Here is a 23658-nt window from a genome sequence, read left to right on the forward strand (position 1 = left end):
ATATAATTGCAAATTTTGATTATTAAACCGAAAACAAAGTTATACAATTTATTTATTCCAAAGATCATCTAAAATAATGCAATATCTCAACATGATTCTATAACAGAATAATAATCATCCAGAATTATTCTGTTGTAGAATCAATTTTGAAAATATACTTTTTTCCATCAAATTTTAAGTGTTAAATTACTTAAAATAGATATATTTTATAGTATTCTATATTAGAATCACGTTTTATATGTATTTTATAACAGAATTTATAATAAAATTGATGATTTATAGTGGCACACTATGTAATTCCATATAAAGAGTCCCTCTCTTGAATGTTGGCCTAGTTATATATAGTAAAGTTATATTTAGTGTCATTTTATAAAATTTTCACCTCTAATACATTTGGAGATGTATTTTGATCTATATTGTCCAAGGCATATGCTGCAACTGCATATAGATACACAATGGAGACCAGATGCTTATCTTACTCAAAGTTAGATGTTCATCTTGCTCCAGTGAACTGATTAAGTAGTACTATCCTTTTGAGAAAGTCGTACAGAAGCAGCACGAACCATATCAACTAGCTCTTCATCGAGTTCTTCGAGCTCACCCGAAATACGTAGGCGACGATATAAGGGTGCCACATACTCAGCTGAAACTTCAGTCAATTTCCACTGATTTAAGCTAGCAGCTAGCCTTAAAATTTTTATAGACAAGAATCGAGATGAATCCAAACAAGATATGATTACTCTAGAGCATTCTTCATGAAGATCTTGAAGCAACCAGAACTCAGCAAGCCAACAAAGCTCTAAATAAGTTACCATTTCATGTAGCTTTTCATCGGAATCCAAGTTATCCCATAAACAGCCAGACATGGGAAGTGGCAGCTCGCCAGAATAGAACCAGTGAACTAGTTTCATCAATGCCTTCCAACTGACAGGAACCTTGATGGTATGTGAACGACTGTAGCATAAATGATACACAGTTAGCTTTACATATAAATCATCCACCATATTTGTTGAAAATGAATACTGAAGCTGCTGACTAAGAGTGACATGGTACTGATATGGCTGCCAAATAAGCAGCTGAAGTAGTCGAATAAAAGTCTGTTACCGAGTCAATAACAGTCCTGAATGGCAGGACATTAGTTGGTTAGATTTAGATATTTAGACAAGTCAGATTAGTTTAAATTGAAAATATTAAAAAAATTATTATAATAATATATTGTTGCATCATTGATTATTCTTATATTAAACATTGATATTTAATTACTTAAATAGAGACAAAAAAGGAAAATTGAAATTGATTCTAATACCTTCATCTCATACCCACCTCCCTCCTTGGTATCAAAAGCCCATACCTTGGGGGTTTGAGGTATGGGTTTGAAATTTTATTTTTTGCAACCAAACATCAGGTGTGGGGTTGGAATGGACAAAACCAATACATGATTCCAGATCTCCATCAACCAAACAACCCCTAAATATATTTTGGGGTAAACGAGGCATACTGAAAGTTAGTCAAAGCTCTTTCTCCGTTTTGACAAGTTAAATGCTATTGACTATCCGCTTAATAAGAGGCCGAGTGTTCAAGCCTCAAAGGAGGCCTGTGTGCATGAGTGTTCAAATATCAATAGTTGACCTCAACCATTAAAAAACTACTATGAAAATACACCTTTTGATAAAGTTTTTTGCAACCCAAAAAAAACAAGGACCTGATTCATAATGGTTAACAGTATTTGCAAAAGCCAATAGTTGTCCACGTTATACCTTTGCCAAAAATAGTCATACATATATGAGTTTGAGGGTCAAAGAAGTATAAAACACCATGATACAATTCATAGAACAGGAAGGTATAGGAGGAAGTACCTTTCTTGCATCCCTGATTGAAATAAAGCCTGCAAGTATTCACAGCTTGAACATACCACAACTTTGTGGGCATGAATATGTGGCCTTGATAAAAAGCATATATCGCATGACCACTGTACTAGTTCTTCCACTTTAGCTTCCAAAATAACGTCCCTGGTAATGGAACATAAACAAATTAGATTGGCAAAGTAATCACTTGATCTATACACAACACAAAGCATATTCCAATTTTAGCAAATCAACTTGTGTCTAATCCCTCCCTACAGCACTAGAACACGGTATCTTTTAGATTCCCGTGTACATGTCACTCTAACAATGGGATCTTCATGACCGGACATTGACTTCGTACATTGACACAGACCAAAAAAAATGACACGTCGACATGAATTAGAATAAAAATTACATATACAAAAATTTGCTCTAAAAGTTCCTAAATAGCCTTTTCCAGTGGATAAATGTATAGTTGATAATATATATACGTGTGTGCGCTAGTGTTGTGAACATCAAATTCTTAAATAATTATGAAGGAGAGTTCCTACGATATCTGACGTCCATCTTTCCCAAGAGCAGCGGTAAGATCAAAACTAGGTAGAAGGGTGCCCCATCTAGGACTTCTTCTACATAACAATTGCAATAGATGATGCAAATGGCAGTGCCTAGCAAAAATTCTCAATTTCTTCACGAGATCTTCTCCTGCTTGCAAAAATCCTGAATATATGTAGTCCAACAACTTTGACAATGCTTGACTATCCACATGAGCCGATAGACGAACTTCAACCGGTAACCTTTCACACCTTTCCTTGTCATGGTCCAATAAACAATATGTAGATGTTTTGTCATCAAGAGACAGTTCCCTACGAGGCAGTAATGTTCGACAGCGGACCATAAGAATGACCGCATGTACGCTTACGGACTCATCATTCATAAGAACAAGCTTTAAATCTGTATGTTCACCATCAATAAGTGATTTGCTAATAGCTGGACCATGTTTATTTGGGAATCCATAGTGTCCAAAATAACTAAGAGCATATGCGGCATACCATCTTGGTCCAGGAGCATAAGAGCCGCTGCATACCACTTTAAGTTGACTAACTAATTGAGATTCACTATAGTCTGTCCGGCCCATAGACAATTCTGCGTTATTTGCCTGAAGATTTAAGCAGTGCAACAACTCAGCTAGAGCCCATAGCCCAAAAAGCAAAAGCATATCTTGGCCTTCCCATCCGTTTGTAATATGACAGCAAGCTTTCTTTTCATATAGGTTGCGCAAATGTAGTGCCACACTCGACCGTTCTATATGGAAGGGCCTATTCAACTGTGAGCTCAAAAAGCTCACCAGGGTCTTTATCCCATGACTTTTTATGATATGCCTTTGATATTCTGACAGACCTGAACAAGATGCCAGACTTATCAAGATTATGGTCATTTGAAGGTTATCAGACACTTTGAACCTGTCTCCGGATGTCATTGCATTCAAGGTGTTTAACAAGTACTTAACATCTTCCTTGCCAGTTGGCCCCAGCAACTCACAAAGTACGGCTTTGGTTTGGGATGCAATGTGTTTGCAAGGAGAATAAATCATTAGCAAGACTGCTCTAGATGCTGCTTCATTGACAAATGTAGTGGCACTGTCTCTTTGACAGATTTGACGTGTCGCCCGAATGGACTCCATGAAAGATAAACTGTCAAATAAACCCCCCAAAATAAATTAAAATAACAAGGCAGGTGAGTCCAGAATTAGTATATATCTTAACAATTACAAAGATGTTACTTATAATGCAGTTCCAAGATTCTGAGAAAAATACATAGAATATAAATAAAGTAATAAACTTATAAACATAAAGAGTACTAAAGGGAGATCGTAAAATTACCACGCACATGTTATTAGCATATTCACTAGAAACTTATCTCCTTCTGCAGTTGGGATAAGATCATCAGTACCATGTGAAGCAAGACCGCCGACAATATCCCAGATATAAGGTCTGAGAACGAGAAGATGACTTGCATTTAAACCATCCTGTGCTATTGTTATCTGTTCCGCTATTGACAAGTGGTGCTCAAGTTCATATTTTTTGTAATAATTGTTCAAAAGGAGATCAAGCATAACTCTATGGGTTCTATATTTCCAAAAATATACATGATGCTCTCCTGCCCATCGAGTTATCGTGGCCATATGGCATGCCTTTATCAATAAGGATATACGGTCTTTAGAAAGCTTTCCAGAATGCTCAATGCAACTGCTCATTGCATTTATTGTGGCTCGGACAAGAGACTCGCAACACTCATTCAACATTTTTAAGCATCCTTGTTCACTTAACTGCAAAATTCAAAAGACATCAGTTTTCTACACATGAACAATCTTTAAATTCTAAACAACATTAGAGAAGTTACGAGTAAGAATCATTACGGAAAAACATCCAGCTAATTTAAATCCCTCCATCTTGACAGAGTGAAGGTCCGAGTTGCTCATAGACTGGACCATCAATTCTAAACAGGCTTTCCTTTCCAATAACTTTTTGGCACCATTACCACACAATGCTGGCATTCAAAATCAGAAAAAAATTGTGAGTCCAAATACACACCCGAGCAAGAGGCTGGCACAAGAGCTGACGAGGTAGTAATGCAATACCTATTGAGGAATACAACTGCAGAACAGAAATCTTGGCAGAAAAACTGGGCTCAAGACTAACCAAATCTAATGCATTTAATAATTCAACATCGTTCCATATACAAAACCTCGAGGAAGACCACCGCCACAGTATCTTACTCAAAAGCAGAATCATCTCTTGAAAATATTCAACCAGTTTAGTCCTGCCAGAAAATTCTTTAATATTACAGACAGTATTGGTAACTGTCTTTGTTTCTCTCAAGATTTCCCAAACTTCACTCTCTTTTTTCATACTTATGTTTGAGATGATTAAACTCAATGCAATAGCACAGGAAAGAGAAACTTGTACATTGGCACAATTTAACAAAGATGATAAGGGATGAACAATTTCTATCACATGAGGCTGAATGACTGGACTTGGTAAAGCATTGACCATCTTGACTGCCACAGTTGATGCTAGGCACAAAACAGGTTCACTTCTTAAATGAAGAATTCCTTTTAACGCCCCTACCATATCAACAACTGAATCCTGAAATTTCAAGGCGAAAATTACAAAAGAACTTAGAAACAAGTACAAGGATGAATAAAGAGTCTTAGACACATACATGTATAAAGTATAAAAACACACACACACACACACACACATAAAGATACACAAATATCAGGCTTAATCATGACAATAATTTACAAGAGCTGAATTATCAGGCTGTGAAGACAAAACATGCAAACAATTTGACTTTATAATGCAACTGTTATAAGACAAATGTGCAAACATGTAAACATATAGGCTTTAATTACAGATTCACTATCTGAAAATTACTATTGTATTTATGATATCATTATTAAATATTCTTTTATTATCTGATGTGCTTGATCTATAGTATTACTATAATAAAGTTAGCTCACACATTATAGACTAGTGTTCCAACTTTCTCAATTGTACTAGGTTTGCTATAAATATTTTAGTGTTATACTTTGTATAACAAGTTAACAGATTTTTTTTTCAAAGATATATGTTTTGGACAACATCCATTTTTTTAATATTAAATCGTAGATGATAAATTGTCTGATGATTTTCTAAATCGTCCAAACTGCTCAAATCGCACTGCACAACATTATGTGGTGTGGTTTGTGTTATTAAGGTTTACGTAGAGTGGGTGCAATTTTAAATTTGACCAAAGCGCATGTGCAATTTTGTATATGGTTCTATAGAAAAGAACCCCTGGATAGGACAAAAAATATGTGAATAAGAATTATGTATCAAAAGAATTGCACGTGTAATTAATTATCTTTAAGGATGTCTGCCTTCAATTCATAGTTACATAGGACTGGGTTCGATTCGAAACGGGGAACGAAATCGGGTACGTGGAACATTAGTTTTAGTGAATCTGGTACGATGGAACGTATAGGTACGATGGAACGTATGGGTACGATTGGTCCTTTTAAAAAGAATTCTATAATCATATATATAAATTCCATTATAATATACAATTTTAGTTGATAATTTATACATTTATAATTTTTTATAAAGAAAAAGATATTGAATAACAAATAAAAGTACACATTTATTGATAAAATAAATTACTTATCATATGACATAGACATGGATCTATTGTTCAAAACAAGAATGAAGTGTGTTCTTGCGGGTCGTCACTTCCGGCGATCTGGGTCGCGACCCTGAACGTTTCCGTTCGCGTTTCCGACCGTATCGGGTACGAACGATCTAGATCGCGGTTCGTGGCAGCGTACCCGTTTCCTTGTATCTATGCTTCAATTATCCAAGTTTCCATTATTTCAAGTACATTATTATTAAATATACATTTGAAGGTAATATTTTAGCTTATAATAGATTTCAATTAATATTTTTAATCAGTGGACACGAAAAGAAGATGTATGCATTTCTATGTTACCCGGACTCTTCATTTTTTCTCGAGTACCCGTGTCAGACACTCGACACTTGGACATGGGTATGGACACTCCGACACTTACTTATGGCCAAAAACATGTAAAATTTTCAAATTATTGCCGAGTCCGACACTCAGTCACATATCCATGCTGGACACTTTTAGCCGAGTCCGGGTAACATAGATGCATTTAGAGTCAGGTACGGGTTTAGGTTAAAGGTACTTGACAAGGAAAGGCACAAAATGTCAGTGAACAAAATGACGTTGCCCGGTATAGTTTTAAGCAGTAACAAATAGATATTAACCCAAGAGTTTTCTTCTTTTATTAAAACTAAAGTGTCTTAAGAGACCACATTTTATGTGCATAAATAATTTTATACCCCATAAAAAAGTCAGAATTGACATCCAGGTCTTCAAGAATCGCCATCGTGAAGAAAATGATGAAAAGGTAATGGAAGCACTGATTATCAAAATGTTTAATGACATGAATTTACTAAGTTCAAGTGGTATATGGTATCCGTTGTTATAGTAGGCTTGAGAGGATAGGTGTTTTCAGATAATTAATGGTAGCATAAACTGTTCACAGAAAAAGTGTGATCTCATGAACACGAGTCATGCTCAATGACTCTAAACCCCAAGCACAGCCCCTACCCCCAAGATCATACAAACATATGGATGGAGCAAGTATGCTATATGAGTTCAACGCATATGCATAAAAACAAAAAACTTGTAAGCATGAATTGACAAGCCAGCAAACTTTTGTCTATAGGCCCAAAACACCAAATCCTCCAGATGGCCCAAGACACTTGCACTTAGGCAACATTTAATTTTCAAATCTTAATAGCACACTGTTGCTTTATAAAAGCTAAAACTTATACATCCAATCAAAACACAAGAGTTACAGGAGCATATCCAAGTCTTTCCCAAGAAAAATCCAATTCATATAGACAAGGCAATAAATGCCAGCTAAAAACTGGTGCCTTCCAGATCTAGGTACAACCAAACACCCAATTAAGGTTAAAGTTCAATGTATTCACTATCGACTGAAAGTCTGCTGGATGTATTAAAACCAGCCATTAGAGTATCCACCTTCACTGTTATTGTGAGGCAATTTGGTCTCTTGTTAACACCAATAGCCACTTCTATGATTTTCAAATAATGCACTATATCCCTACCTGACAACCTATTTGCATTAATCATTTAACTTATGATGTACAGATGTAAATATTTAGTTATGGTAACAATATCTTATGTTAAAATGGAATCTAACCTAAATGAAAAAATGAAACTGAAGTTCAGTAAATACGAGTATTATATTATTTTATGTAAAGCCAAAGTTCTTATATGACAACCAAACATTTTCTAGTTTATAATTCCACAAAAACGCAGTTGGTACTCAGCACTGATTCTGCAGATTATAACTATGGTCTGTCATCAGCAGGTGAGAGATATTATCATGTTATCATAGGCCTCTTCCAAAAATTATTTCTATGCATCACACTTTGTTGAGTACCTTTACAAGTGGGTGTTGCGAGGTCTCATTAGTTATAGAATCAAGAAATGCATCGGTCGAGCGAAGTATGAGTCTCTGTATCTCAATATCCGGACACTGCCATTTCCGTTCTCTGTTATTGTAACTCCTGCCCCCGAACATGCCAAATGAAGAGGTAATATGCTTAGTAAGAATTTTAAGTACAGGTTCTCCACATACTAAGATGAATACAAACGGATCTAAAGGAGTACATGAAGTACCAAACAGGAAGCTCTAATGAATTCATGTAGAGAATGCCACTATATATATATCACGTCTGATTCAGATAGTACCAGAACACAAATATAAGTCAAACATCCTTATTCTTAAGATCAATATGTTGCATATAGGAGTAGTAATTAGTGAAACCACAAAAATTTCCTGGTGAGTTTCCTCCACTAATTTAATCTTTTAGTATATATATGTTCGAACATGTCCATCCCCCAAAGGTAAATTTGCTAGACACATCAGCTTAAGGATCAAATTTCAGGCCTACACACACTAATTACACACAAAGGACAAACAGAAATGGATGATGATGATGATAAAACCCTAACATATGATCTCTGTTACACCGTCCATATTAGATAATACATATGCTCATATTCAATCCGCAAGAGAAATTAACCGCGTTTCACATGAGATATATGAGGGGGAGAGGGAGGGAGGGAGGGGGAGAGAGACCTTGGAGCGAGATTAAGAGCATGGTAAAGGCGGTGATGAAGAGTGAGCATATGACCACTAATTTCTTTGTTATTCTCCGCTCTCTTCCGAGATTTCGTTACTCCAATTTTTGAATTCATCCTTTCTGAGAGAGACGGAGAGAGTTTGTGTTCAGGATTCAGGCCTTGAGAACAAGGGTCGCTGTCCCTCCCAAGCCACTGCTTATATACTGTACCTCGCTGTTTTCTCAGACTTGATAAAGGGTAGCGGTTAAATAACACACAAATTTTTGGCCCGATGATTATATTAAAATTTTAACATGTTAGGCGCTTTTTTAGCGCATGACGGAAATTTTCATGTGCAAAATTTTTTTAGCATTGGACATAAAGTCCACCGCTAAACATATTAAAATTTTAATATGATCCTGACCGTTGAATATTATCCAACGGCCCAAAACTTGTAGGTTAACTAAACAGCCCCGGGCATATAACTGCCAGGGACCCGGACCTCTTGATAAATATATTGTTTGTATACGGTGTGACACTGAGCACAACCCGGATACTAAATTTCACACCCATTTTGATTGGTTTCTTTTTTTTTTTTTTGAAAAGACAAAAATTAATTCAATTATAAAAAGGCATAAGAACAATCGATTCGAACAAATATAAAACAGATCGTGCTGGTTGGAACTTCCGGTTATCTTGAGAGAGACTACTAATTAATCTAGTTTTTATGAAGACACAATCAAGCGATTTGTTAAAATTGATATATACACATGTATCACCTTCATCAAAACCAGTTTGAACTATCCATCGTAATTGTAATCCCATATAAATCTTTATCGCTGAATCAAACCTCTGAAAATCCAGCAATCTAACGTCAATTTTGATGGCTTCTACTTGTTAATGACGTACCCATATGTTTAAAATAATCACACCAATCAAAATGGATCAAATATATAAAGCTTGGTGTTTAATATGTGCACGCACATTATGTAAACCCATAAATATATATCGGTCGTGATTATAATAATTTTTTATATTTTTTTTAACATATTCGATGTTTTTAATTGTTGGATAGTAACCCGTCCAATGATTGGTCACTTTTCATCTCCAGTAGTTAAAAAACGCTAAACATGTCAAGATTGTTATAATTATAATTCATAGCTCATTCAACGACCAAAAATCACTAAAATAGATAACATGTCCCGACAAGAGACGGTCAGGAAGCGCTACACTAAAACTAAAGGGTGTTTAATATTTATGATTTCATTTCTGGATTTTAATAACAAAATTTAACTGCACGCTCGTAAGTTAAATCCTTTCTAATAAAACAACGGGAAAAAGAGTTTTTAGGTTTCAAAAAAGAAAAAGAAACTTAGAGTTTTTTTATCGAATAAATATTTTATTCTAATTAACAAAAGACTGACCAAGTCGTGGAAAATGCAACATTACTATTAAACAAGCACGACTTAAAGGTAAAAAATAAGACGCGATTAAAGGACGAGATAAAAGTTTGGTACAACAGAAGTAGTTCTGATTTCAAAAAACAATATAATTTCATATTTTATTTTCACTTAAATATAAATTATGTTTACTTATTGATAAATAATATTTTTCAACATTTTAAATATATTAAAAATAAAAATTTATAAAATTATTAAAAAAATTCCCTTGCATTGCACGGGTTATATGCCACTACATACGACAACAGCGTATACGGTGGTTTGTCCATTTTGTAAAACATGAAAGTTCACAATTTTTTTAGTTTTCTCACCAAATTTTGACATTAAGCATAAATATTTTCTTTGAAATAGAAGGTATATTATAAAATTAGTTAATTTTTGGTATTTTTTTTAGAAATAGTATTATTTTATGTCAAAGCAATTAAATATATGTTCAATAGAAAGTTACAACTTGGGTACTAGTAGCAGCTCTCACAGACCCGTAAAGTAGATAACCCTAATTTTTTCAATCGTGTTCTTCAGCAAATCCTCCAATCCATATTCAATTTAATAGGTAATTTCACCGATCTCTCTCTCAATAATAACTGTTAGATATCTGTCCTTGTGAATCGATTATTTGCAATTTCACTTGCTTTTAGTATTTGTTACTAATTCTCAAAAAATTCTTAACATTTTATTGTTACTAAATTAAGATCTTGAATTTGTAGTTCAAATCCTGATATATCACAAACAAGGAGCAATGGAGGACTGGGGTAATTATTTTGTCTCTACTGTTTTTAATCCTCCATGATGCTATGTATCGTGTATTCGTGTGTAATTATAGTCACGGTGATGCAAAATATTGTTGATTTGAATTAATTTACATCGATTTCTGTTGGATTGTTTTATTAGTAGTTATTGTAGTTTTTTGGGGAAATTGTAGGCTAGTTAGTTGTGCATAATTCGGTGTTCGTTTAGTCGATTTAGTTCTTTATGGGTGTAGTTTGGTAATCTGCGCCAAGCATGTATAAATTAATTAGGTTTCCCCGGTCAAATATAGTTACTGATCACCATCCCTTGTCCTTGGTCGTGAATAAAAATACTTACGAGGTTAATCCTTAGTCTGTTGTATGGTGAAGTTGTTGGTAGGGGTCTTTTAGTGGGTAGCTTGAATTTGTCCAGGTATGGAAATTATGGTATAAAATTTACATGATTATGTGGCTTACGTTCTGTTTTAATGCACTAGGGATAGCCTTTATGTATAGAATTGTATTTGTGAAGATAGATAGAAGAAGAGATCGAGAATGAGAGGTTTAAGAATAGAGATAGACCAGTGTTCAGAGATCACAAATAGTCAAATACATAGATTAGAAAGTAAAAGAGTAAGTGCCTACGACAAACTATGACCTGTATAATACTGAAATTGGTTGCTCAGTTAATGTTCCCCTCATGTATTGGCTGTTTCTTAATGCCCTTGTCTGCTAAAACTACAATTAATGACCGCCTTTTACAAGACCGATACATATATAGAGAGAGATGGTGGAATCACTTCCACTTTTATTTTTCACACCACAAGAAAAAATGACTTATATCTCTTGCTATTGAATCAAGTCAACTGATTTGAGTTAAGCTAGTATTCCTCCTCTACCATTACAATACAGTACCTGAAGTTCTTGTACTTTTCGTGCTTACAATTCTCACAATCATATAATGGTCTTGGGGACTTGGGGAATACTGTAACTGATTGTCGTTTTGAATGTATTTAATGCGCCAATGCTATTTTTAATGGTATTAAGTAGTGTATGGACATTACTGGTGAATAAGTGTGTTACTCCCAGTAAAACCACTTGCGCAATCTAAAAGAGCTAGCTCATAATAGAAGGCAGCTATATATTTCTCTGGTTTTTAATTTATGTTTATTATTGGATATATGTTCTTATTGATCAGTGGCCAATTACCCTGTTAACTGTTCCCATCCATTTAGTATAATTTAAGTCAGCAGAGAATTTATTTTTGTTTCATCAGCTGTACATTTACCTTAGTTTCTAATTTTTGTGAAAATTATAATGTGAAAATTGTAAAATCAGTGTTAAATAAATGACCTGGTGTATCATTTTGGTTGAAAATGCTCTTACTGTATCTCACTATACTTATGTTTTTTTTTTTTTTTTAATGTATTGCTTCCATTCTGAGCTTTCTTTTCAGATATATAGTTCCCTTGAAAGATTGATAGACTGTTAGTTATTAGCTCTCTTTTTTCAACTACTATGTTATCCTAAACAAATTAGAGAGGGCTGCTATCTTATCATTATTTATTAGAAATATCTATATGATTGTGTAAGAAACTGGAGAAGCCAAAGTCAATGACGTTATCAAGTACTATATATATTAAATTCTTAAAAAACTAGTATGCATCTCTATTTTTAAAGGTATTTTTTATTGTTCCTAGTGAAGTTTTGCGTTGTTTGACATAATCTGAAAGTTATATTAAATGTTTTAGAGGATGTGCCTGCCCCTGTGGTCTTGAAAAAGGAACTAGTAAAGAATTCATGGGATGATGAAGACGTGGATGAAGATGATATCAAGGAATCTTGGGAGGATGAAGAACCTGCTCCGGTATATTTTTTTATATGCTTTCATTATGGCAAAGTTTATGCATCATCTCTGTTATTTATTTATGTATGTTAATTTCATCCATTAAAATCCAAGTTTTCAGTAAGCATGACTTACCCAATGGTTTCTTAGTATAGGAGCTTAAACATTTCTTGCATGATAATTATATGCTTTTTCGGGGCAATTATCTGTGAGCCATTAAAATCCAAGTTCTTAACAAGTGTATATAAGTTATCTAATGTTTTCTTATTGGAGTTTCTATCTTTTTGTTTTTTTAAATGTCTATAGCAGTAATTTTGAATTGTGTTTTATTACTAGTTACTCTCCCATGAGTGTTATAATAATATTATTAGTTTATTACTAGTTACTCTCCCATGAGTGTTAAGATTGGCCATGAATGGCGAAACACTTTCTAAAAGTTAAAAACAGAGGCATAGAACCCTCTTGTCTTTTAAAAATAATTTTTAATTGCAGGGGCAATGATAGAGAGGGAAACAATGCTTCTTAACCTTTTCCTTTTATTCATTATCTTATCAGATACATAATTATGTATTTGTTTTATTTAGGTCATAATATTTGGATTGATTGCCCACATTATTGTTAAAGTGATCAACTGTTTTCCATATATTCGTGAATAATGTCTAGAAAGAAAAAACCAATGTAATTTTTTTTAATTCAATATAGACCTAGTCTGCAACCAAATAACATAGGCTACTTCTAACCATAGTGATGCGGACCAGAGAATAGATAAGGTAATTTAAAATTATATTATAGAATTATTTATGTATAAGTGTATTTTATTATCTGTTAAGAATGTATGGTAATGGCTATCTGTTAAGAATCTAGATAATTATTTGGATTTCCTTACCGTTATTGAAAATGGAGGTTTAATTTTTGAGCTAGGTTTCACCCCCTTTTTATAACCCTTTATTAACACTGTCCTATTAATGATGTTGTATATTTTGTTATTGACCATAACAACTCTGAGAAGTTCTGTCCTCTGGCATTATTATTTCCAAATTATGTAGTACTATGGAATTGTCTGGTCTCCATTATAATATTTTCTGAATTAATGCTATTACCCTAAATGAGTAAAGGTTCATAATGATCTTACTGATTTGAGTTCTATGCTTTTGGGATTTTCTGATATCATTCTTATATTATCATTTTCACTAATATGTTTTCCTGCAATGAGTTAGGTTCATTCGTTCTAGTTTTCTAATAGTAGCTTTCATGATTCAAATATTTTTCTGTCACCAAGAATACTATTGGAAAGGGTTTTTTTTAAAAGTGAAATCATCAAGTGGAGTGTGGCAGGGATCTTCTAAAGAAAATTTTGTGTAACTTTCTCATCAGGTGCCTGTTGCTGAACCACCGGCTGAAAAGCCTTCAAAAAAGACTTCAGCAAAAGCTAATGACAAGAAAGGGAAAGGTGTTGAAATAGTCAAGGAGGAACCACTAGATCCTGTAGCAGAAAAACTTCGGCAGCAGAGGTGAGTTCTGCGTAGTTACGTTTGACCAATTGCTTCATGCTATAATTTAATAATACATTATCGACATTTTTACACATGTAAGGAATCAGTCATATGATGGTTAATAGCACACATGTCCTATTGAGTATATCTACAATTGGATTATCTCTATTACCCTCACTATCTCATTTTACACAGTGCATTTGCATCTGAGAGACTTTAACGCCCTGCTCCCGAGTTTTTTATGGGTGGAAAGTAAATGAAATGTAAGTATAAGTAAATGTAACAAGTTTCAGTCACTGGCTCCCAAAAATGAAGGAGTGGAGCTAGTTTCATCATGTGCTCTCGAGTTGGTAGGAAAACATCTAAATGATTGTTAGTTAGAATTTCATCCTTATATTTTTATATTTCAAGTCATAAGGGCATCTTTGTCATATCAACTCTTTTTTTAATTGCTCCCCCTACTTGCTTTCCTCTTCATCCCACTTTTGAAGTGAGTTTTGGGATGAAATTTAATAGACTAACTTTCCTTTTCACTTGCTTTGTTCCTAAAAAAACTCGGGAGCACAGACATGAGTGCAATTTTTGTTATTTGCTTTCCCTTCTATTTAAAACTCGGGAGCAGGGTGTAAGTGAAGGAAAGGATCATGATGTTGATACATTGTACGCATTATTAATTTAGGTTCCCCAGTCCCTGGCCAACAATGGCCAGGGACCTCTTAACTGGCCATCATTTTCCCAGTAGTTGGATATTTGTATCCCCCTTACCAGCACAAAATTATAGCTGGAAGGGGTCCATTCCAGCTATAATTTTTAGCTGGAAGGCACTTCTCCTTCTAGCAATTATAATTTTTTACTGGTATGGAAGAGCAAAAATTTTTTATTTCCGTCGATCTAACGGCCGGGAAGATGATGGCTGGTTAAAAGGTTCCCTGGTGATGGCACCCGTCTATTTATATCTGTTGCACCCTTTGCTCAGCTGTAATGTTGCAACCTTTGCTCAGTTGTATCAGTGTCTTACGTTCCAGGAGTTCTTTTGTCAGGATCCTCAGTGTACATGCACCCTGGTCTTTAAAATTTTTAGTTAGTATTCTTTCGTTTATTCTTATTCTGCCTCTAGCATGAGGTTTAAAGCAGTCACCTGTTAAATTGACTTTACTGAATTTGGATCAAGATTCTGTTACAAAAGAATGTTTCTGTAGTAATAGAGGAGAAAGGGGGTTTAGTTTTCTTGCATGTGGTTTATAGTTTCTCTGTATGATCAGCTTTTGCACAAGGTTTGTCAAATTATGCTGTATTTAATACTCCATCAAACAAAAAAAACTGTAAGAAATTCATTTTTTACTCGATTGACCCATTTCCTGCAATAGGAGTATGTAGTTGTATGTGGCTCGTTACTCAATAAACTCAGGTTTGTGATGTTTTCTTGCTCATCATGGATTTTTCTGCATCACAGGCTTGTGGAAGAAGCAGACTATAGAAACACTGCCGAATTATTTGGTAAATCAGGTGGCGATGACAAGTCTCTTGAAATATTCATTCCTAAATCAGAAAGTGATTTCTTGGAATATGCTGAGCTCATTTCACACAAACTTCGTCCATATGAGGTGTTGTGTTGAATTTAAATTTGTTTTTAGTTCAAATAAATGTTGTTTTTGTGCTTTTCTGACATAATATTCTTTTTTTACCTATAAACCAGAAAAGTTTTCATTATATTGGGCTGCTCAAAAATGTGATAAGACTGTCCATGACTTCTCTAAAGGCGTCTGATGCAAAAGAAGTTGCCTCCTCTGTCACTGCCATCGCGAATGAAAAGCTGAAAGCAGAGAAAGAAGCCAATGCTGGTAAAAAGAAAACAGGTATAACACATACATCCTTTGACAGATTACGGACTTAAGAGATTCTAGTGTGATTTAAATACCAAGTCATTCTAAACTTGAGGTGCAAGAAGCAGATTTCTCTGTTGAATCTCATGTTTAAATTCTAAATTGTATTTATAATTATTTTATGTTACCCATTTCTGTTCCTCAGGTGCAAAGAAGAAACAGCTGATTGTGGATAAGCCCGACGATGATGCCGTTGTCAGTAACTTAGATTCTTATGATGATTATGATTTCATGTAACTATAATGGCTGAATGTGCTGCTACTCCACCAGCATGAGCTGAAGACGATCCTCAACCTTGCAATTTCAGTGTTACAGGGAGACTGGAAGATTTGAGGCCTTTCCTCCAAATTTTGAGACAACTGTGTCATATTTAGAAATATCATTCTCCATTTTTTCGGTGTGGTTTACCTAGTTATTTGTCAAAGTGCAGTCATATCTTTATGAGCTATAGATCATATTTATGTTACAAAGTTAAGTAAAAACTTTATGGGAGGGATAGTTTATTCAACCGACTGAACCTACCCTGAAGCAAAAGAGATTGTGTTGGCTTGATGCACCCTTTTGATCTGATTGCTGAGAATGGGGTGTGTTACTTTTTTTGTTATTGATGTCTTGATTGCTCAAGCTTCCCTTTGGATTTCAAGAATAATAATTAAAAAAATGTATCCTTTCATATACTGATTATCTGGTCAAAAAACTTGTTATTGGTATAATTGTTTTTATTTTTGTTTTGTGTAACATGAAAATGTCGTAGAGATTTAGATTAGTGGGATCATGTTTTAGAGACACCTTAGGATTTAGATCTGCTGGAACATAAGCAGTCGGCCAGTCGGTAGAGTTCGATCAAATATTCAAATCTACTTGCAATTGCAACCTTTTAATGTTAATATTATCATTTTGAAAAAAAATTCGGGTTGATGCTGCTAAGTTTGTAGAAGAGTTTTTTAATGTAGGAAAATATTTATGTCATTTACAGGATTAGATCAATTAATTTACATTATCATTATTTATCTACGCACTTATTGTTAGTAAAATACTTGCTTAGTAGAATTTCTCTCTAATATAACTACACTTTTATAAAATCCTTAAATTCGCATCGAATCCAAGTTTTTCCCATTGAAATAAAAATAAAATTATGATTGAGTGTTTATCCTCGGCATCCAAGATGGCTCACCCGAAATTTTCTTGCAACAATGCTCATTTATAAGTAGGGTTAAAAATGGGGTGGGGAAAATGGGGAACCCGCCCTAACCCGCCCCGAATGGGGCAGATCCGCCCCGCTAATATGGGGAATGGGGCAGTGACGGGGAATGATTTTCTGCCCCGCCAAAATATGGGGCAAGTATGGTATTTGTTGAATCCCCGCGGGGATTCCCCGCCCCGCCCCACATATATTTAATATAAATAAATAATTATATTTAATATAATATTTTTATTATATTTAATAAAATATATTTATTATATTTAATATAATATATTTATTATATTTAATATTATTATTTTTAATACACAAAACTATAATTTTACAATGTATAACATGTCTCTTTGATTTCTATTATAATTAGTTTTTTGCTTTTAATATACATGTCTCCTATATTTTTATTAAATTCTGAAGAAAAAATTAATTAATTTTAAAATAATTATTTAAAGGTGTAATATTATAGAAGCGGGGCGGGGCGGGGCGAAATTATATTAAGTCCCCGGTGGGGCGGGGATGGGGATTAAAAATAAATCCCCGCGGGGAATGGGGCGGGGATGGGGCAGGAAAAAATTATGTGGGGCGGGGCTGGGAAATGAAGTCCCCGCCCCGAACCCGCCCCATTTTTAACCCTATTTATAAGCTATATTTGTCAAAAAAAATTATTCAAATAAAAAAGAAAAAAGGGAAGTGCTTATGAAAATTGTAATCACTAGTGAATCCACAGGTTCTGTTCTCACATTCTTGGTGCTACTCCAACTTAACTAGAAGCGGAAGCTGTAGACACACACACATACAATCATACATACGATGATTTTCCAAGTTGTTTTGATTCGGTCAGAAATGGTTGTGTAGTAACCTCGTCTCTTGTATACTGGTAAGGAGGCTCAAACCCAACTCAAATTTCCATTTTTGATATTGCATATTCATGCGATTCTTAGGTGCTTTTTAAGCTAATTGTTATGTTTCTTATTTTTCCACCCAATCATTAAATTGTGTTATGTACTTGGAATCTCTATTAGCTATTGTGTTTAATTCTATTGTAACTTAAGTGTTTTTTTATAAGAATCATAGATGCAAATCGTATCTTTAAGTGTCGAGTTATGGTTAGTTTTGAAAATTTGGAGTCTAGATAGTTTAATTCTATATTGGGTTGTGAATCTTGTTATTTAGGGGAGAGTTTAATTATGGTATTAGTATTATGGGTTCTTGATTTTGAACAGAAGATAGGATGATAGTACTTATGCAGATTTCTGGGTCACTGGGGAAGTATGAGTATAATCAAAGATAACACCAACGAAAGTGCCTATGATGTCCTAAATTTGTAAATTGAAATGATGTTAGGGGTTACACAGGACTTCAGGATATACATTTCCGTCTTGATTGTGTGCTTTTGCCATTGAATGGTCATCTGATAACTTCCTTTTTTCTTTTTCTTCTTTTTTTTTTTTTTGGGGGGGGGGGGGGGGGGGGGGGGGGGATCAGGTTCAGAGTGAATAGATGAAGGCAAGTGATATCTGTAGGTTTTTATTGCTTCAAATTTGATATGTTGGAAATCTTTCAGGTAATGCCATCATAAATGATGATTGAGTTATTAATCTCATCATTTCAAGTTCACTTTGTCAGAGTTTCTTTGCTTAATTAATTGAAATTTTTACGTAAGTGTTAATGCTCCTCACAATGTGATAAAATGGTCATAAGGTCTTAAATAATGGTGCAAATAGAGGGTCATGGTTTCAATGCCACACTCCCTTTCCCCTATATTTTTATATTTTTAATATAATATAATATATCAAAAAAAAAGTAGTGGTGCATATAATTATCACTTCATTGATCCCAATTTTTAAAATGCAGTTACTTATACATGCTGCTGATTTCTCCTGTAGACCTGCAATTTGGGAAAGAATCATGGATAGCAATGGATTGCCAACCTTAGCTCGGGTGAAACTCACTGATCTTATAGCTACCGAAGGTCTTCCATCTGATGCATACAGACTATCTATTGCAACTTTGTCACAGTCACTGGCTCATTATTCTGCTGCAATCATTCAACTTCCAGGAGGTGATGGGGCTCTTTTAAACTCTTGTTTAGAATCTGCTCGGCTATACTTTCATCATAAACCATCATATCCATCTGCGGATATAAGTCATATTAATGATTCCCGTGAGTGGTGCAAGACCTCTGGTTACTATGCTGATACACGTTTGTGGCTAGAAACTTATGACTATAGACCAGGCCTTACTCCAACAGGGCCTGACAGTGAGTTTGAGTTCCCTCCTGCAGGTTTATCAGACATATTTGTGCTACTTGGAAAAGCAGCTAGAGATATATTAGATGCAATAAGCTATTATCTAAATCTAAGAAGCTCTGCCTTTACTGAAATACTTGATAATGTTCCCTTGAGAAACAGTGATATATCATCATCAGTGCTGTCCGTTTCTTGTCATGGGAGGCCATCATTTCAGGGAGAACAACACCATAGTTTGACAACCCAAGAGGATGACCATTTGGTTATGTTTTCTGATCCTGAGCATCAGGTGGACAAGAGCCTATTATCTCTTATCAAGTCGGACAAGGCAGGTTTACATGTGAGAGATTATAATGGTCGCTGGGTTCTTGTGGACGGCGACCTTGGTCCTGAAGAAGCAATTATATATCCTGGACTTGCTTTGTACCAGGCTACTGCTGGCTATGTTAGTCCTGCACTGTACCGCACGGATATCGGAAATCATCAGGGTACCATGTGTGGGAGATGTTCAGTCTCTTTCAAACTAATGCCTAAATCCTTGGCCAGTCTCAATTGTTCAGAAATGAGGGCAGCGGGCCATGGAGTTGAATCTCAGTTCCAGATTCCAGTACCAGTTGATGACTTCATGCAGAAATCTCACTCAACAGATCAGCTTTTCAACAGGCAGAATTTCCCTAGTTTTAGTTTTGATCCAGCCCAAGATGGTTAGTGAATTATTTATCCTCTGCAGCTATATGCTGTCAACTAGTGTTTGTTTATGATCTTTTATATTCTCGTTCAATCATATATCCATTTTACATGCATGTTGAAGCAGCTTTCTTTGTTATATATGTTCCTCCATTTTTGTGGTAATAACCCGTATCATATGCATCTAACAAGGTGGTTCACTTACCTAGTGTCCTATGCTAAGGCCATAGCAAGAAAAAGACTGTAGTAGTGAAGTTGATTTGTTAAATTTCTCATGCTGCTAATACTTTTTCTTTGTTTAGACGTGCTACTGTCTTGGACTGTTGGTTTGTTTGAATGTTTCAATGGTTAAACCCCACTCACTTCCACAATAATACTAGCTGGGTCATATTGGTCTCTAAAAGGTTATGATGAGGTTGTTTGTGTTTTTTCGTAGAGTTTAGGCTTTAGAGCATATACATAATTTTTGAAGATTACTTTTTGCATATGGGCTATATATGATATGGTCCATCTTGAGGTGCAATGCTGCTATGGTGGAAAGGTAGCCTTGGCTAGGTGTGAGACTCTATACACTCTATGTTAGCAAGTAGGAACTCATGGAAGAGATGTGGGCTACTAAAAGGTTAACTTGGTCATTTGTCGGGTGGGGTGCTAAGCACCTCTGGTCTTGCACCTCATAAGTGATTTCTATGGCTCTGCTCGTCCTTACCTTACAATCACTCCAATGATTGCTTTTTTTTTTTTAGAAGCATCCGTATAACACAGCTTTTGTTGTGAGTAATTCGTTAAACTAATTTAGCTATTTGTATCAGTACAAAAGAAATACCTTTAGGAATTCGTTTTTTGCATTTTGTGTTCCAAATTATGCATTATAAACCTGCAAGCATCATCTTATAATCTAGTATAGTCGCTGCTTTAGTCAAGCTCTGTATATATTAATACAATATCGCTCAGTAATATATATGGAAAATAGATACTTCTGCAAATATGTGGTTCCGCTTATTGCAACTTTGTGGTGTGGTCCTGCTATAGATAAAAATAAACTATACTGTATTATGCATACACAATGCAGAATTGTCTAGGTGTTTAAGACAGTAATTATGTATCTTCTGCTGTTACAAGAATACACATTAGGCAAATGTAAATGAACTGTTTAGAATTCCATAAGATGTTAGATAAGTACACTTTACCAATTCAGGAGAGCATTAAATAAGTTTACCTGGAGTTTGCTTATTATGTAATTATTGTACTTTCTTTTACTACTATACTATCATGTAAATCAGTTTTAATGTTGATTGCACATTCTTATACTCAGTGCTTATAACTCTCAGTGAGAAGTTTTTAACAACAGGTCCTTGGATCGATGAAATGCTGATACAGGATCTATAAAGCCACCGATGAGGAAGAAGAAGAACAATTCCAGATGTAAGCCATTGCCACCTTCTAAAAGGTTGCGGCTTGAAGCACAGAGAGTTCTCAAGGAAAGGGTTCAGGATATTGCTGATCAGAAGAGTATCAAGTTGAGATTCTGCAGCTTAAAGGAATGCGAGAACCATATTCACAATGTTGATAGCCCATGTGCTCATACAAGAATGGAGATCGGATGGCCTCCAGGAGTACCATTTGTTCATCCCCATGATCTACCTAACAAAGCAAAGATTGGATTTCTTGAAACATATGAACCTGGTTGGACAGCGGCTCATGACATGGAGTTGAGTTTTATTGAACCTGGGCAGTCAAGTCAACACACAGCTAACTGTAACTCTTCTGTTTATTTCTGAATACTTTTTAGTTCTAAAGAGCTCATTTTTATCCTTTCCTGCTATTCTTGCATGCTATATCTGATGCAATTTAGACTACATTTTAGGTTTTACAACAGATGATTGTCAGATGGTCTACTGTTGTGTACTTTAATTAGAATATGTATAAAGAAAGTAAGTACAATCATTATAATATATAAACATGCACTTCATTCTGCAAGATACATGGTATCATGTTGAAGTCCCAAGTTTAAGATCATCCTGATAAAAATGTGGTTGGTTGAATATAGAGATTTTAGAACTTAGAGTACTAGAGATTAGAGATCTGTAATGTGAGATTTGGCTTTGGAATTGAAACTTTAGTTGTGATTTGAGGTATATTGAAAGAATGAAAGTATCACCTGCACAACTGCACCAAAGATATCTTAGCCTTCGTTGTTTTCATTGCTCTTTATGGGATATTGAGGATTCAGACTTTGTAAAAGACAAAGTGAGTGGGTGTTTGAAATTATGGGGAAAATAAAATAAAAGTAATACCTGCGTTATGTGCAAGAGACTAGTTCCTTTACGAAAGTATAGTTATGCGTTAACCTGAGTAAGTGATGTAGCTATGTCTATGCAATTGATTATGTAAATATTGATTCCCGTATGTTAGTTAATCCTAAGTCCTAACTCATTGTCATCCTGTAGACTTGTTTGTGATTTTTTGGAGTGCTTGTCCCTTAATTTACACATGCTCATTTATTGGATACTCCCAAATTTCGGGGCTTAAATGTGCAGAGATCCTAGTCAACTGTTCGAGGGCTGCTCTTAAGTGCTGATAACAAAGAAACACTGTGTTGTGGTACTTTGGTGTATATATGTGATAAAGGATCGGAAGAATATGGAGCAACATTATATGGTCCAATTTCTGTGGCATTTGGGTAATACACAGAGGAGGGTGTTATACATGATCTTTCATGGGAGCTAGATGTAAGCATTTTAGATTGCACATCAATTAGCGCACATCCATAGCAGAACACCATGTCGGTTGCTTGATCTTAGTTGGATATGTGATTGACATCAACTCCATATTTAGTAGAGACTGTGTTCTTCTCTATATATTTTGAATGAATTACCAGATTTTTTATTTGTTAAACATAGCTTTCTTCTATGTACCAATTTTTGACATAACGTAAAAATGCTCAGCGAACATTCTTTGAATCTCTGTGTTCTCTTTTTAGATATGGAGCATGGTTATATACATTTCTTTATGATTTTTGCCATATATTGATACAAGTCCTGAGATTTTTGATTAAATCGGACAAGATATACCGGGTTTTCGACTTATCACCTTGATTGAACAGGACGGACTATCGGAGAAGAATCCCAATGACCATGTAAAACAGGGTTTTCTTTAGATGCTGGGTACTATTGTGGTTATCTATTGTGAATCTGAAAAACTGGTAAGATAATAAATTCATGATTTTGTCATGTGTGGAAGTAGAACCATAGAAGTTGGAATTGAATGTAGAACTTAAAAGAGTTCTATATGTTCTTCACGCTCCATACAGAATATTATACATGCGTAAAAATCCGCATGCTTTATGGAATATTTACAAAATATCCACGTATAAATATCCTCACCCTCCATACGGAATATATACAAAATATTCATATATAAAAACCTCAGATCTACACTTAATATCAATTAAATCATACACCTTTGCCAATAAATTCAAGTCATGACAATCTTTCGACGGTTTAATACTGCTGGAAGATAATAAAAAAAATAAAAACACAACGAC

General features: G+C 34.8%; 3 protein-coding genes across 8 annotated transcripts; 2 read left to right on the top strand and 1 right to left on the bottom strand.

Moving 5' to 3' along the window:
- Positions 1–319: 319 nt before the first annotated feature.
- Positions 320–8818, bottom strand: LOC108215235 (BTB/POZ domain-containing protein At1g04390). 3 transcript variants are annotated; one of them, XM_017387639.2, is made up of 8 exons: positions 8584–8818; positions 7882–8008; positions 4486–4993; positions 4264–4394; positions 3728–4173; positions 2396–3538; positions 1857–2009; positions 320–954 (listed from the first exon to the last, which is right to left on the bottom strand). In XM_017387639.2, exons 1-8 carry the CDS (start codon positions 8700–8702, stop codon positions 516–518), a joined length of 3066 nt encoding a protein of 1021 aa, XP_017243128.1. In that variant the 5' UTR covers positions 8703–8818; the 3' UTR covers positions 320–515. The 3 variants fall into 3 exon arrangements, with proteins under 3 accessions (XP_017243128.1, XP_017243130.1, XP_017243131.1); XM_017387641.2 differs by lacking the exon at positions 7882–8008 and having other exon boundaries at positions 8584–8735; XM_017387642.2 differs by lacking the exons at positions 7882–8008; positions 8584–8818 and having other exon boundaries at positions 4486–4667; positions 4814–4953.
- Positions 8819–10446: 1628 nt separating this feature from the next.
- LOC108210978 (uncharacterized) lies at positions 10447–16654 on the top strand. Its single transcript, XM_017382445.2, has 7 exons — positions 10447–10580; positions 10735–10779; positions 12507–12622; positions 13976–14112; positions 15548–15698; positions 15791–15950; positions 16123–16654. Exons 2-7 carry the CDS (start codon positions 10767–10769, stop codon positions 16212–16214), a joined length of 669 nt encoding a protein of 222 aa, XP_017237934.1. The 5' UTR covers positions 10447–10580; positions 10735–10766; the 3' UTR covers positions 16215–16654.
- Positions 16655–17902: 1248 nt separating this feature from the next.
- On the top strand, positions 17903–23074 carry LOC108215354 (uncharacterized). Of its 4 annotated transcripts, none has more exons than XM_064090936.1 (4): positions 17903–18052; positions 19030–20128; positions 21492–21869; positions 22652–23074. In XM_064090936.1, coding segments are annotated over exons 2-4 (1425 nt in total). In that variant the 5' UTR covers positions 17903–18052; positions 19030–19083; the 3' UTR covers positions 22654–23074. The 4 variants fall into 4 exon arrangements, with proteins under 4 accessions (XP_063947006.1, XP_017243311.1, XP_017243309.1 ...); XM_017387822.2 differs by having other exon boundaries at positions 17911–18052; positions 19062–20128; XM_017387820.2 differs by lacking the exon at positions 22652–23074 and having other exon boundaries at positions 17911–18052; positions 19062–20128; positions 21492–21926.
- The last annotated feature ends 584 nt before the right edge of the window (positions 23075–23658 follow it).

The sequence above is a fragment of the Daucus carota genome, chromosome 3 (assembly GCF_001625215.2).
Source record: "Daucus carota subsp. sativus chromosome 3, DH1 v3.0, whole genome shotgun sequence".
Lineage (NCBI taxonomy): Eukaryota > Viridiplantae > Streptophyta > Magnoliopsida > Apiales > Apiaceae > Daucus > Daucus carota.

What these genes read in the sequence shown, in the direction of transcription:
- LOC108210978 (XM_017382445.2), top strand. An exon ending in ACAAACTTCGTCCATATGAG is followed by an intron (nt 15,699 to 15,790) that starts GTGTTGTGTTGA and finishes CCTATAAACCAG; the next exon opens with AAAAGTTTTCATTATATTGG. An exon ending in TGCTGGTAAAAAGAAAACAG is followed by an intron (nt 15,951 to 16,122) that starts GTATAACACATA and finishes TCTGTTCCTCAG; the next exon opens with GTGCAAAGAAGAAACAGCTG.
- LOC108215235 (XM_017387639.2), bottom strand. Translation starts at nt 8,702, where the DNA reads ATGAATTCAAAAATTGGAGTAACGAAATCTCGGAAGAGAGCGGAGAAT. An exon ending in CGCAACACCCACTTGTAAAG is followed by an intron (nt 4,994 to 7,881) that starts GTACTCAACAAA and finishes TTGAAATTTCAG; the next exon opens with GATTCAGTTGTTGATATGGT. An exon ending in AATTAGCTGGATGTTTTTCC is followed by an intron (nt 4,174 to 4,263) that starts GTAATGATTCTT and finishes TGAATTTTGCAG; the next exon opens with TTAAGTGAACAAGGATGCTT.
- LOC108215354 (XM_017387820.2), top strand. Translation starts at nt 19,084, where the DNA reads ATGGATAGCAATGGATTGCCAACCTTAGCTCGGGTGAAACTCACTGAT. An exon ending in TTTTGATCCAGCCCAAGATG is followed by an intron (nt 20,129 to 21,491) that starts GTTAGTGAATTA and finishes ATGCTGATACAG; the next exon opens with GATCTATAAAGCCACCGATG.